This window comes from Parasteatoda tepidariorum, chromosome 2, assembly GCF_982258835.1.
Source record: "Parasteatoda tepidariorum strain Cologne lab strain chromosome 2, Ptep-v5.0, whole genome shotgun sequence".
NCBI classification, from domain to species: Eukaryota; Metazoa; Arthropoda; class Arachnida; order Araneae; family Theridiidae; genus Parasteatoda; species Parasteatoda tepidariorum.
The window spans coordinates 7,286,137-7,301,573 of NC_141756.1; the positions used below are offsets into that span (position 1 = coordinate 7,286,137).

Consider the following 15,437-nt stretch of genomic DNA (forward strand, 5'->3'; position numbering starts at 1 on the left):
GCAACTCAACCAGAACCTAACTTTATGTCCATTACCTAATGAAAAGCCTAGCTTCAATGTTCAGGTAAATCTCTTTTTTAATGGTGTTGAAACCATGTTAGTTATAAACGGTTTCAAAACTGTAAAGGTAAAAAGATTTTCGTTACCGTAAACTTTACAGTTAATTGGATGGACAGACAGCTGCCGGTTTTTTCACCGCAATTTTAGAAAAAAAAATTCTAATAGTATACCTCGATTGCGCTGAAATTGGTTTTGTTTTCCAACGGACATAGTTCTGAGTTACACTTAATAGTAAAAAAAATGGATCTACCTTATTAGTCTGTAGTTGTTTTCGGACAAAGATTTACTTATGAGATATAAATACTTATTTCTCATATTTTGTAATTACCGGGATAAATTGCTTAAAAGTGTCATTAATTCTAAATAACACGTATTTACAGAAAAAAGTGTCAGGAATTCTATATAACAACGTATTTACCAAGAAAAAAAATGTCAGGATTTCTATATAGCGCATATTTACCAAGAAAAAAAGTGCCCGAAATTCTATGCAACACGTAGGTACTAAGAGAAGAATGTCAGGAATTTTATATAACTCGTATTTACCAAGAAAAAAATGACAGTAATTCTATATAACGCGTATTTACCAAGACAGAAGAGGAATGTGTACACGCGAAGCGGTGAGTTCGTGAATATACAAACCACCTGGTTTCCACAGGCGACTAGTAGCAAATTTTTTTTCTGCATCCTCAATTGATTTTTTTTAAATAATATAATTACCATTGATTATTGAGCCACTGTAAGTAAAACATATTACTGTATCACTCAAGTAAAACGACTTTGTTACTTGTAAAATTGCTTGGATAACGCATTTTTTCTCATGAGGATATTACTTTCTTATTCAAAAATTCTAAAGAAGGTTTTACTTTATATGGTATTTCAAAATAAAAAAATCTTGATTATTAATAAATTAGTTTAAAAAGGGAAGAAGCCATTTTAATTTTCCTTAAAAAAAAACTCGTTAAAAACTTTAAGTTTTAAATTCATTCAATTTCATGTAAATAATTTTAGTCATTTTTAGGTGGCAGGATCTCCCTAACTATTTAAAACAATTTTTTTTTGTTAGAGAAGATGTTTTCTTTACATTCTTGCGATTTTTCTTAATTTTGATTAGAGAAAAACAAGACGGTAATGTTATCCACTTTTTCAATGATAACCGAGTATGCTTTATTTCACACAAAAGAAAAAAAGCTTTTATTATAAAAAAATATTTTCCCCTACCTCACAAAAATATCAACAAAAAAAATACGAATCATAGATATTTTTTTTAAATTTGATACTAAAACTTCAAACTGCGAAAAAGCGAAGAAGAATTATTAGCGAAAAAGAAGAATCAAAAACTTATTCTTAATATTTTTGTTATATGATTAATGTATTTACCTCCAGATTCCATACGTTAAAATCCCGCGATGAATAACGGATAGATTTATGCCGGCTTTAATTTCATATCATGTTTTATATTTTGACTATTTCATTTTCAAAACTTAGATAAATAGCAATCAATAAACTATAAATAATATAAATCGAATCAAAACTTGAAGTAAAATTGCATTTTGAAACATGTTTAGAATTTTCGAAAAACCTTAAGTACGTTTATGGAAATTTTACAGCGGCCTAGGCCTATAGGCCCATTCGCCGAATGCAGTGGAACCACAATTTTTAATTTGACAGCAATTATATAGAAATAAAAGGTTAAAAATTTTACAGTAACAGCGATGGCAACAAGCCTCGAAAACATTGAAACACATCAGAAAAAAGGTCAATAGACCCTTATAATTTTACATATCGTTCAACAATTTAACATGAAAACAAATTAAAACAATATTGATCGTGCTTGGTGTTGTACCGTTCAGGCCAACAGACCCTTATACTAACGAAATGTTTGTAACATCACGAACTCATTTTTACTTACTAGATACTACAGTTGAATAAAGGTATCAATAGGATCGAATTGAGAGCTAGAGCTAGTTGCTGGGTAAAAGGAAAAAGTTAAGAATTACACACAAGATAAAAGTACACATTAGTACTAGCCTGTCCTAAAGGACATAAAATTTGAATAAATCAGTAAAATGAAAATTTTACAAACGTTACAATTTTAAAACATTATGTTTAAAAATAAAAATCGACTGTACAAAGCCGTTTACATGCATAAAATTTCAAGATATAAAATTATTTGTGGATAAAAGATAGGATAAAGATGTAAAAAGACAAAATTGATAAAATAACAAGTATAGATAAAATATACCCTAAGATTAAAATCATTAAAATATATTCGTCCAAAAGGGACGTAAATGTAATAAAATCCTTAAAATTTTAAAATATTTGCAAATCAAAATTTAAAAGCGTGTTTTTAAAAATACTAAAAAATGGTGGTAAGTACGTTTATGTTATTGAACTTCCTTTTATAGCAAAATGACAAATTAAGTATAATTTGAAAAACACTGTTATTCTTAGTTCTACGTTACTCTACGTAACCTTAATTCTAAACACTTCTTGATTCTAGTGCAAAGTAGATGTAACTTATCATTATTTGGCCTTTAGCCTTTCTTATATAGAGGTGCTTATTGCTTATAATCTTTACCAAATCGTTAATAATCTTAAAAATTAAGTAATACTCTAAGTTAGTCTATTTTTTAGTAACTATACAGTATAAAGTTAATGAAAAAATTAGCTGTAGTGAAACACAAGTCAGATTTTTTTTAATCAATTCATTTGTTAACTCAAACTTTAGATTGTTTTGAATATTTTTGAATTCTCTTTTGAGTTCGAATCACTAAAGGCCACTTCTAAATATAAAAATAATTTCAAACTTTATTTGTTTTTTAAAAAAAGTATGTGGAAAAAAAAAGAATTTAGAATAGTCATACATATTTCAAAACTTTTCAATCTGTAAAAAAAAATTGTATTTCTGTTTAATATCATACATTTTTTCAGAAGCAGTTTCTTTGTTTTTTCTTGCCACCTAAATCTGCGTTATTAAAGAAATGCATTCGAAAATCGAAATTTTTAATTTTAAATTTAAAAGGTATGCTCTTATTGTACTTTAAAATCCTCCAGTAAAACTAAACAAATTTAAAATAAAAAAGTACACATTTTATTCCTGCGTTAGTTGTATAAAAATATTTGGTTCTTACGAAAAAACCCCATCGACCATTTTCACCAAATTCAAAAACTATCAAATCATTGCTTTAGCGCCAAAGTTGGATTACCACGCATCAATACTTCAGTATTGTGAAAAAATTGGCAAATTCATTCACATAAGACAATAAGAAAATCTACTTATCTTCTGAAAATTTTTCATTATTTTATCTATTTGACGAATAAATTTGAACGTGGTTCAAATTTAAATATTTTCTCCTTTTTGCAAGCGTAAAGTTATGTTTCTTTTTTGTCTATTTCTTTATAATCAATAAATGTTTTAGAAGAAATTTAGAATTCGCCTTGACGCTGCGAGAAAATAGCCGACGGAATAATACGTGAGTACCAAATTTTTAAAATTGAAAATTCTTATTTGTAAAAGATTAGTTTATGTTCAATATATAGAAGCACATTCTGTTTCAAATTTATTTATTTGAATTTACATCTTCAAAAATTCAAACATTTAAAACTTTTGAAAAACTATACATTTTAATATTATCATAAATGTGAGCAGGTAACTAATTTCGATTCTTCCATTGATTAATCCAGCAGCACTGTGAGCATCATCACCTAAAATTAATGATAAAATTAGTATAACAATTGAGCACTGGAGCATTGAGGAAAAAAATTTAAAACATTTGGGAGATTTCGCATATTTACTTTAGCTCCCATGCGTAAGATTTCAAGCAATTGCGCATGCATCAATTCTGGTGAAATGCGCATGCGCCCGTGAAAAAATAATAAACTTTCGTAAAACAAAATTAGAGATTTCGCCAAAAATCCCAATGTTAAAAACTCGAATGTAGTGGAATATCGTTTTAACTTTGACTTAAAAATCAAAACAAACATTTACAATGAATGTAAGCGATCTCTTCGTTCAACCAATTGCTATAATATAAAATGATTCATTTCTAAATTTCGTCAATATATTTCTTCAAACTCGAATTCCATGTCTATGTTTTAAGTTCTAAGGTAAGCTTAAACAGAAAACAATATTTAACAGCTATAAGTAGTGTGCTTGTAGCTTTGTCTTTGTAGCGTTAAACTCACCAACATAACGAAAATATACATAGCATCTTAAATGAACGAGAGCATGTGCAATTGCTTCTAACCTTAAGTAAGGAAGCATACGGAAGCTAAAGTAAAAGTGCAAAATCTCCCTAATAATCAAACTTCTTAGTTGTCTTAGCAACAAAGAACCTACGAGGAAACTGCTCTGTGTATAACTCAACAAATTGACAATTTTTTTCCTTACAAATAGTTTCTGGGTTATAAAATAATATATAAAATTTCTTTTGCCTGTTTTAAAGTAATTATCAGGTAATAAACCAATAAAAAATAAATTTTTTACTTTGAATAAGTCGTCAAGTTCTATTCATCCGCATACGAAGTACTATATTCACTGTTTAGTTTTGCTTTGAGTATTGTTAAATGTTGTTTCAATTAAAGACATTTTCATCTCAATCAGTAACTTCGAATCCCAATTAGAGTTGTTATCGCATATACGTGATGACGGGATTCTCAAATCATAGTCCAGGGTATCATATATGCGACTAGCCTTTCCGATTCCAGCAGGCCATATTCACGCGATTTCAATTTGGAACGCTTTATTTCAATTTTTAAACAACAATAGATAGTGGTTAGTAGTCCATTACAGTTTCTAATATTGTCTCTCAGAAGGTTCCGAGCTTTTATTAATTTTTATATATTTATTTACTTCTTTTCACTGACCTAGAGTCTGTATTTTGTATGGTTTGAGTTAGTTTTGTAGTTGCTTTTTTTAAATATCGCCATTATTTTATTACAGTATATTCAGGGTATTATTAATGATAATAAACTGTACATTTCAGCTTATTTAATTGCAGTAATGGCTTTATGTAAAAAACATTTTTAATGAAATTATGCTTAATGATGATTCCCTATAATCTGTTTCCTTTTCTCTCTCTGAGTTTTTTTTTCTTCTCCTTTTACTCTTAAATAGCTGTGATAAACTCTGACAGTTCCCTTTAATATCATTTTGGAACCCAAGAAGTAGTGATGAATACTTATAAATATTTAACACTATTGAAATTGTAACATAAGATAACCTAACAAAATGAATTGTTATAGAGAACTATAGTACTGCCAGTTTAGATCGAGAAATTCCCGAGCTTATTCGATTTCCAAACAAGAAAAATGGATGTATATGTTACTGTAAATGTGAATAGTCAGTTATTATTAATATTAACCGCTCAATATTAATAAGAATTAATAAGCCGGTAAAAGGGAATAATTTAAGAGAATTTATCACAGTAACCGGTTATTACTAATGATAACTAATGAAGTTTAGTCAATGTCATTCTTTCGCATTTTCATTGGGGATATTTCCATAACGTGATCGACCACACCAACTACAATTGCCAAGGAGCCAAATTGATTTTAAACAGGAAAAATAAAAACATAACATTAATTTGCCCTGGGATGGCCCTTCAAGTTGGTCCCTTTCTCTGATTTTATTTAGTCTGTCGTAGGCAGCTGCCCGGAAGATGCCAAGACTTGGAGATTATTCCGCCACAGATCACGATACGAAAATTTCCCCCTTTTATCTCTCGCTTAGACCAAAAGAAGTGGTTATTATTAACTTTGACCGGTTAGTTTCAATGGTAACCGGATTTATTACTTTATCCGTAACATATTGATTAACAATGATATTCACTATGTTTTAACTGAAATCATGCCTATCACTATGTCACTATGTTTTAACTGGAATCATGGATCTATTAAAAGTTGCCTTCAACGAGCCAGCTTGATATTCATATTATCTTAATTATCCGCAAAAGAAAAATAGAGATTTTAAAAAAAACTTTTGAAGCTCCATTCACGAAATTATTGAAAGCAAAAATATCGTCTTACACTGCAAAAAAACTCGGTAAATCTTTAACCAGTATTTGGTGCAAAATTTCTCATTAGCCCGAAGTACAGTTGAATGAATGATCACTTTATTTCAGTTACACCATAAATTTTGTAGTATGATTGAGAAATATTTCCATGGTGCAACTATCTGCACCAAATTGTGTAAAAGTCATAGAACGTTGACTTTGACTGTAAACTGAACGATATTTGTTTACGACGCCATGCTTTCTTTACAACTCGATCTCGGTGTATCGGGGAGACTCATGCATCCTGTTTCAAGTATCGAATTATTTAAGTAAATAAATATTTTATGTGCATTAATTTAAGTTCAGTTATTTTATGTTGCCTTTTTCAAATTTGGTTGACGGTATAAAATCGTTAGAGGCATAATAGTTTTGTTATAGTAAATAGCATCCTTGGCCAGCATTTGAGCGCCTTAAAAATACCTAGTAATTATGCAACCTTTCGATGCTTTTATGAAAGAAAAAAAAGGAAAGAGTGAAAATAAGTGTTTTGTTCAAAACTCCTACTTTTGGTGGAACCTCCTACTGATAGTTGGAGCAAGTAAACATACCAAAATATAATAAAATTGGGCCCCATTTCATGCAACAAATGAATGCTAATTTTTGGTGGAACGTGACTCTGAATTTTTAACAATGTAAAAAATTACCTGCACGTTGTCTGAGTTTGTTAGCGAAATTTCTTCCAACAGATCCAATATCTTTAGGTGAATCTATTCCTTGCGATTTTAAGAAATTCGCGGATCCTTTCGCTAAAGCACGCACTGGGGCCTTAGGATTCGAATAGTCCTCGGATTCCGCAGCCTTCTGTAATTGATTGGTATAATCATCGATCAAGTCCTGCGCATTGTCATCATTTAGAAGACCCTTTTGTTTCGCACTCTGCTCAAAAGCATCAGAAATAGTACGGAAGTAGTCCAGAGCGGACATATTCTCCTGGTAGGCTTTCTTCGCTGCATTTGCTATATCTTCAGCTAATTTTTCAGGATTTTCAGCTCCAGTTTCTTTTCCAAAATACAATGCGTTGTTATAATAGACATCCGGAACATCTTTGATCGAGAGTTGGACTACGAAAATCTTCTCGTATACTTGCTTCACCACCGTAACTTTTAGAAAGTATAGTCCAAAGGGGGTGAGTTCTGCCAGAAACTAAGTCGTAGCAGACGTTTTTTCAATTATTACCTCCTTTTCTGACTCAGTCACCTCAATGTCAGCAGATACGCCGACAAAGAGCAACAGCGAAGTGAATAACACAGCCTGCGTGATAATGCGTATTTCACCCATTTTGTATGAGTTGAAGAAACATTATTGAAGTCCTTATATAGCTGATATTATTTATTCGAGTTAAAAAAAATATTTGCGTCAAAAATTGAATATTATTTACTTTTCATGGGTCTTAAAAGGTGTTTAAACACACACATACTCACGTGAAAAGCAAATGGATTATTATTTTTTAAGGTGAAAAATCACACGTCATCATTATACAGAGAATATAATGCATTTCTTTTATTATATTAGAGATAGACAACACATGCCAAGTAACAGGTGTTTTGCAACTATTTAAGAATTGGAGAAGTACCTAAATCAATATTTTATAATCAAAATTATTATTACTTACCAGTACCTAAATCAATATTTAGGTATATTACAAGTTACTTATTGAAAATTGTGATTCAATTATGTTATAAAACAAAATCATTTTTTTTTCAGTTTTCTAATTAATGGTTTAAATATTTTAAATTAATTATGTGATTGATTCAGCAATTTATTAAAACAAAATGTCATAGAAAACTTAGTCATTAAAATTGCCGTTTGAAAATGTAAATTTCTTTTTTTTTTTTTTTTTTTGCATTTCATTTAAAGATAAATATTAATAATCTGATCGTTTCTGACGAATATACAAGATTCAATTATCGCTATCAGTGATTCACCTTTTAGAGATTTAACTTAAGATTTTGTAGTTTAGAGTCCCGCAGTGAGCAAGTCAAGCATCACTGGCTACTGTCAGTAAGCTAGTGAGTGACAGTAAGGTTGAGTAGGCGCCGAGGGTGTGCGGTTTTGATCCTTGTTAAACTGTGTACCGTAAGGTGCTCGACTTCGAGCGCAGGTCTTCGGGCCACCAGAGCAGGGGAGCCATTCCTCCTGCAAAGGATCAAAATTCGATGGTATGTCTTCGGATCATCCTCAGAGATGTTTCCCGGACCGTCACCAATAGCCCAATAGTCTAGTTCTAGTGTGACATAAATAAAGTACCTATCTTCTTACCTGTAGTTCAAATGTTTAAATAAGTTTCATTATTAAATTTAACAATTTGGTATTAAATTTAACATACTTATAAAGCTACACCCATGTGTAACAAAAACTTAGAGTCGTCAAAAAAAAAAAAAAAAAAAAAACGAAAACTCGTAATATTCTTCAATTTAATCTTCAGATTTTTAAGAGCTAAATTTGAATTTAAATTGCTTGAGAATCTACAATTCCAAAAACCACACACAAAATGCGCCAACTAATGAACTCTAAACATTAATTAAAATTACTAGATGACACACAAAAATTTGTTTTGGCTAAATAAATATATCTATCTCCAGTGGAATCAAATTCTTTAGTCTGGTACCAGAAATGGTTGTGGTATTTCTAAATCAAAAAATAGTTTTTAATAATTATTCATTATTTTTTATTGCTTAAATTAATAATGATCAGAGCTTTTTTTTAATTATAAAAAAAATAAAATTCTTACGTAATATAAAACTACCTAATATCTGTTGCATAGTTGCTAAGAAGTAATAATTCCAAAAACTTATTAATTAAGAAAATAGTAAACAAAAAAAACATAATGCATACTTATTATAATGTTTAATCAATATTCACTCTTGTGCAGAAAATTACTCAGAAGAGAAATACCCGGGAAGAGAAAAGTTAATTAAGAACATAACAGAAATCTCTGAAAAATTTCAATTGGCGATTTCTAAAAATTATATTGTACAACGCATTAACTTTTAAGGTAATTAAGTCGAATAAACAACACATACTGAACTTAAATATTGCCGGAATAGCCTGGTTGGTAGGGCACTGGGCCCATGTCCAAGAGTTCGTTTGTTCGATCCCCACCAGCCGAAGACTCCCCGTGTAGTAAAGGGTAACTCATGCGCGTTAAATCTGTCGAGTCTCAAAGTCCTCCATGTCCCCATAACAAATCAATACCACTGGGGGTACTGATCCGGGAGTTTCTTTGTCTTCTGGATTGATTCGAAATATCAAGGCCACGGAGTTGCACATTAGTAGTCGTAAACCCGAAAATTGGGTCGGCTGTTCAACGACGGATATTAAATATAAAATAAAATCCCTCAACCCGTACTACAATCCTAACACCTTAAGTAGTTTTAAACAATATATTAACTTATTTTTTTCAACCGTCGCCCGCTGCTTTGTTGGAGCGAAATCACTTTGATTTCCATTTAATTCAACTACTCTAGATCAACAATTTTATTCAACAATTAGTTCAACAATTTAGTTTAGTTAAACTATTTTCAAGAGCTGTCCGTGATATTTTTAAAGTACTCTAGATATTGAATTCTAGTAATAAGTGTAAATTAATTCATTAATTCTTCTAGTTTGTCCTTTTTGTTATTTATTGTGATATCATGTATATATATATATATATATATATATATATATATATATATATATATATATATATATATATACATATGTATAATAAATACAAGAAAACACGAAGAAAGTTAAGTTTGTGGATAAAATCGTGTGGGCTGATGAAAAGATTATATCTTTTTTTTCCGGTTTTTTTTTTAAATGAAATTTCATCCTTTTTTTTCTTTTTTCTTTTAAAAACTGTTGTCTGTTATTTTCTTACTTATTATTCCCCCCCCCTTTTTTCATATGTCTATAATTTTTCTTTGTTTTATCTTCATTATATATATATATATATATACGAGGGCGTTTCGAAAAGTAAAGATACAATGGATCGCATTCCTTAAAAAAAACTTTTATTTAGAAAACGTCAGTCAAATCTTATTGACTCGATTATTTATTATTTTTCGACATAATCACCCCGTTATCCAAACATTTGTTAAGTCGGTGCTCAAGCTTTTGTATCCCACAGTCATAGAAGGTTGCCGCCTGTTGTCGGAACCACATTTCAACTTCATCTTTGATCTCATCATTGTCGTGGAATGATTTTCCACGAAGATGTGACTTCAGCTAAAGGAATAAATGAAAGTCGTTGGGCGCAAGGTCCGGGCTGTATGGCGGATGGTCCAATACTTGCCATTTGAATTGTTTGAGTTAGTGCTTTGGTCACGAGCGCTGTGTGAGGTCCAGCGTTGTCATGAAGCAAGCAGACTCCATTTGTCTATTCATAACGTTCCCATAAACAGAAACAATTTCTTTGTGAATATCCGCTGGTCTCTGACCTTTTGCATGAAGAAAACGTATGACGGAGCGCACTTCGCATTTGGCGGGATTCTGAATCGCCGCAACCATTTTAAACACGACCTACTCCAATCAGAATCAACGTTGAAATGCCGAACGACCGCGAGGAGAAAGCTAACGGTTCAAGGTTAATACCTGTGTTGCCAACTTGCTCGCCAGAACTTCTCTTTTCCTCTGGCGTACGGTGTATCTTTACTTTTCGAAACACCCTCGTATATATATATATATATATATATATATATATATATATATATATATATATATATATATATATATATATATATATATATATATATATATATTGGTTCAACTTGTTTCGAATTTTCAAACAGCTTTACTGTTAAAAGCGAGCTAATGAAGGATGAAATTGAATAATTATTAAAACAGTATGTTTGAGCCTAAGAGCTTAAAACTGTTACTACAGATATTTATGAAAACTTCTTTTTTTTTTATGAAGCGTAGCACATTTCAAAAAGTAAATAGCAATGATTCGTTTCTAGATCGTATGATGAATTGCTTTACTTATTTTTCTTTTTCTAGTATGATCTATTTCAATTTTATTACTTTACTTCAATCTCATAAACCATATATTTTCCTATTCCAAACATTCTGAGTTGTTTCAGGTAAAGATTTCGCTTAAATAAGACAAAATTTATATTGTAATTGATTTTGTCTTTCGATACTAAAAGAAATATTGTTTGACATTCCAATCTTTAACAGAGACCGTTACTTTTTAGAGCTCTCACTCTCAGTGTTTCACGTGATTTTTTTTTCTGTCTTAAACTGTACTTATTATCATTGACGCGTGTCAGTAAGCACCGGTTTATAAGTAAAAACAAATATAAAAAATTATACCAATAAAATCTATATTAGAAATTTTTTGTTAACTCGTGTTCGTGCTTGTAACGATAAGATCCTGCAATTGCGACCAGTTTCCTCCTAGCTACAGCTCTCAAATCCACTCGTGTCAAAAGGACAGAACAGGAAATAATAGACAGGAGTTCCACTCCTGTCTTGATGAACATCAAAAGTTTCAACCATTTTCTATTCGCTAAAAAATTATTGTCATATTATCACTGATTAGAATGTCTCGTTAGTGGGAATTTTGACCAGTTTCTGCTTAGAATAAGTGAATAAGAAACCTTAGGAGAAAACACTTGAGGAATATTTTTATTGAAATATCGCCGAAAAATTAAATTTTTATAATATCTTTTACAAAGAAAAAAATACAGTTTTTTTTAAATATTTTGTTATAACTGTTGACATTAAATTTTACAGAGATCCACGCTTTTCTTCTTTAAAAATACAATTATATTTTTATCTGATACTTCAGTAAATGTTTATTTTCAAAGAAATAATATCAAGCCGCTTTCGTTCTATATATACTACTTAATTATAGTGCTGTCATTGTGTTGTGTGTATTAGTAATCTAATTTAAACTGGAAAAGAGACGGTTTCTTTTCAATCTCAAAATTCTCAATATTCTTCCAAATTCAGGATACATTCCTCAAAATGCAGAGTTTGTCCCGTTTTCCGGAAACTGAAGGTTGTTTGCAAATCTTATTAGAGTAGATTCATTGTCTACCGTCAACACTATAAATAGATATATTCTACACAATTCAGCAATTAAAATACACTTTTGTTCAATTGAAATGAATTTCGATGCCATGCTTCAAAATCGAAAAAGAAAATTATTTTAAGTAAATACATATGTCCGTAACTGAAAGAATTACGAGGGTTGTAAATTAAATAGTGGCATCTTAACCTTGAAACTCACAGAAGGGCAGGCATGCGCAAATAGGATATGGAAGCTGTGAGGTGGCTCTGTTGTCGATGTGTAGAGTGCTAAAAACAATCGTTCTGCTTAGAAGGGTAGTTGTTGTGTGGCGTTAAAGTGAATAGTTTCGTTTCCCTCGCTCTAAAGCATGTTTTCAAAAGGTGATCAGCGGTCATGGCTTAAAATCGAGGTTGGCCGTGGCAAAAATGTTACAGAATACAATCGAGGACTAGTGGAAGCCTGTGGCTCAAATGCTTTACAATATAGAGCAGTAGCACGATGGGTTCAAACATCTCCTCTTTTTTCGTCATTAAGCCCTTTGAAAACATGTTTTAGAGCGATGGAAACGAAACTTCTAACTTTAACGCCACACAACAACTACCCTTCTAAGCAAATCGACTGTTTTTTGCACTCTGCACATCGACGACAGCGCCACCTTACCGCTCCCATATTCTATTTGCGCATGCCCACCCTTCTATGAGATTCAAGGTTAAGTTGCCACTATTTAATTTACAACCCTTGTATATTAAAATTCACGGTGTAATTTGTTTGCTCATTCTTTTAAACAAAGTAATCATCTCAGAAAATTTAGTGCCTGTACCCTGCTCCAAAACATCCTCAGAAGATATCAAAATCGGTTGAGGACCACTACTCTAGATGACAATGATGCCTTACAAAATACAGCCTTAAGCCATGGTGGTTTAGGGGATAGATCAGATCGTGGTGACTTAGATCGCTCGTCTCCCAATGGTTCGATAGTGGTTCAAATCCCAGCGATGGCTGGTTGATTCGAATTCCGCACCCGGCTAGCACCAAAACAGTGCTAACGTATAATATCCTCAGTGGTAGACAAATAAGGGGTTAGACTCCTCTTGCCGTCAGAATAACCGTAGGTGGTTCTAGTAGTTTTCCTCTCCATGCAACGCAAATGCTGGTTAGTACAATCAAAAAGTCGTCCATGAAGGCAAATTTCTCCCAATGCTTGATCCAGGTGTTCCTTTATCTTCTAGATTGGGATCAAAATTACAAGGCTACGGAGATGAACATTGTAATACGTAAACCCTGAATTAGGTCGGCTGTTGAACGACTTTAACTTCGACTTTCTCGATTCCGTGAAAATGACGGGGTGAGATTTCGTCCGCCATTTCTCGCTCCTGTGATATTGACGGGCTGGAGTGTTCAGTAGTAACGCGACAATAAGAATAAAACTAATTCATTTCTTTTGCCCGGAACAAATTTTATTTCTCATTTTACACACCTGATGGCAGTACCAGGATAGTTTTAAAGTAATTGTAGATAGTTAGTTTATTTTAAACTAGTTGCAGCACTAATCAAATAAGTAATACAATTACAAAAGCCAAAAAAATTGGTACTTTTATGACAATTTTCTTGAAAATTTACAAATCGTTAAGGGGTTCATAAATTTTTTAAAAAAAAGTACAGCCTTCAAATTGATTTTAAAAATAGTAATTCTAAAGAATAAATATATAAAAATAGAAGAAAACCTTAAAGAATATTATGATTAAAATATCACCGAAAAGTAAAACTTTGACAGTATCCTTTATACAGAATTTTTTTTTCTAATATTTTTCAGTAGCTGTTGACAAACACATTAAATTTAAAAGAGATTCATTATCTATAGAGCTTGAATTATACTCTTTATAGCCTAATAAATTCAAGTATATAAAAAATGAAAAAAATATGGACAACTCTTCTTATTATACATCATGATAAAAAGAGTGATTCATAATGAACACCCATATTATGTATTTTTTTTCAAATTCTTGTTAGAAATGAATGAGCTGATACATTCAGCGATCGCAAATAAATATCAGGATATTGCGGATCTAGGCTATGTGGTATCTAGGCGCCTTGTAAAACTGCTCTACTGTAAAGTATTATTGCCGATCAAATTCTAAGAAAATAGTCTTATTTCAAAACAATTTTTAATGACTTTTGACCTTTGATGAAAGTATTCATATATCTTAATGGTTGGTATAGAAATAGTATAACACAATAATCAATTAATTCTCAAAGGGTATTATCGCATGTAAATGGATGTGTTTTTCTCACAATTGCAGAGGATATTTACTTTTGACCCCCCCCCCACACACACACACATATACACCCTAAATCGGAGATAAAATATTTTCATGAAATAAAAAAATACGCGTCTTATAGTCTTATTTAAAGAACATAACCTGAAAATTACAAAAAAGTCAAATTTCCAATCTTGCCTGTTTGACACGATTTTTAAAAAAACTGTATCTTAATGACCATCATGTTCAGCTCACGTGTATTTCAAGTCCATCAAAATTCGTCAACCAAGAACTCTCTGATGGTCCAATCCAGTATATTTATTTAAAACCAACCTATATAGGAGACTATGAGTAATAAATAAAATAAAACGGTTACCTGCTTGTTTCCTTAATTCATTAGCAAATGCTTTTCCTGCAAATTCAACGTCCTTGGATGAACTTATTCCCTTTGATTTCAAGAAGTCTGCTGTCCCAGCTGCTAAAGCTTGAACTGGAGCTCCAGGATCCATACTATTTTCAGAATTCGCAGCATTTTCTAATGAATTTGCATAAGCGTCAATCAAGTCTTTACCATTACCCTGCTCCAGAAGTCCTTGTATCTTCAAACTGCGTTTCAACGTATCAGAAACAGCACGGAAGTACTCCAGAGGAGAAATGTTATTCTGGAAAGCTTTTTCAGCTGCATTTGCAATATCCTCAGCAATATATTCAGCATGTTCTAAACCCATCTCATTTCCGAAATTTATAGCATTCTTATAGAACACTTCACGAACATCTTCCACTGAAATTTTAACAACGAATACCTTTTCGAATATATGTTTCACCACTGTCACGCTTAAGAAGTAAACTCCAAAGGGACCAATACTAACCAAAAACTCAGTTGTCGCTTTCGTTTTTTCAACTATTAATTCAACTTCAGATTCAGTAACAGCAAGGTTATTAACAACTTCAACAGCTAGCAGGGCTGAAAACAGCACGGTTAGGGTTAAAATACGAATTGCGACCATTTTGTTTTCCCGTTTAAATTAAAAGCATTTCAAGAAAACATTTTCAAAGCATTTTATA

The 15,437-nt window shown here is 31.5% G+C and overlaps 1 protein-coding gene across 1 annotated transcript; it reads right to left on the reverse strand.

Annotated features, from left to right (window-relative positions):
- Positions 1-3,607: 3,607 nt before the first annotated feature.
- LOC107443519 (uncharacterized) lies at positions 3,608-15,437 on the reverse strand. The gene is made up of 2 exons (XM_016057431.4): positions 14,749-15,437; positions 3,608-3,765 (listed from the first exon to the last, which is right to left on the reverse strand). Exons 1-2 carry the CDS (start codon positions 15,377-15,379, stop codon positions 3,659-3,661), a joined length of 738 nt encoding a protein of 245 aa, XP_015912917.3. The 5' UTR covers positions 15,380-15,437; the 3' UTR covers positions 3,608-3,658.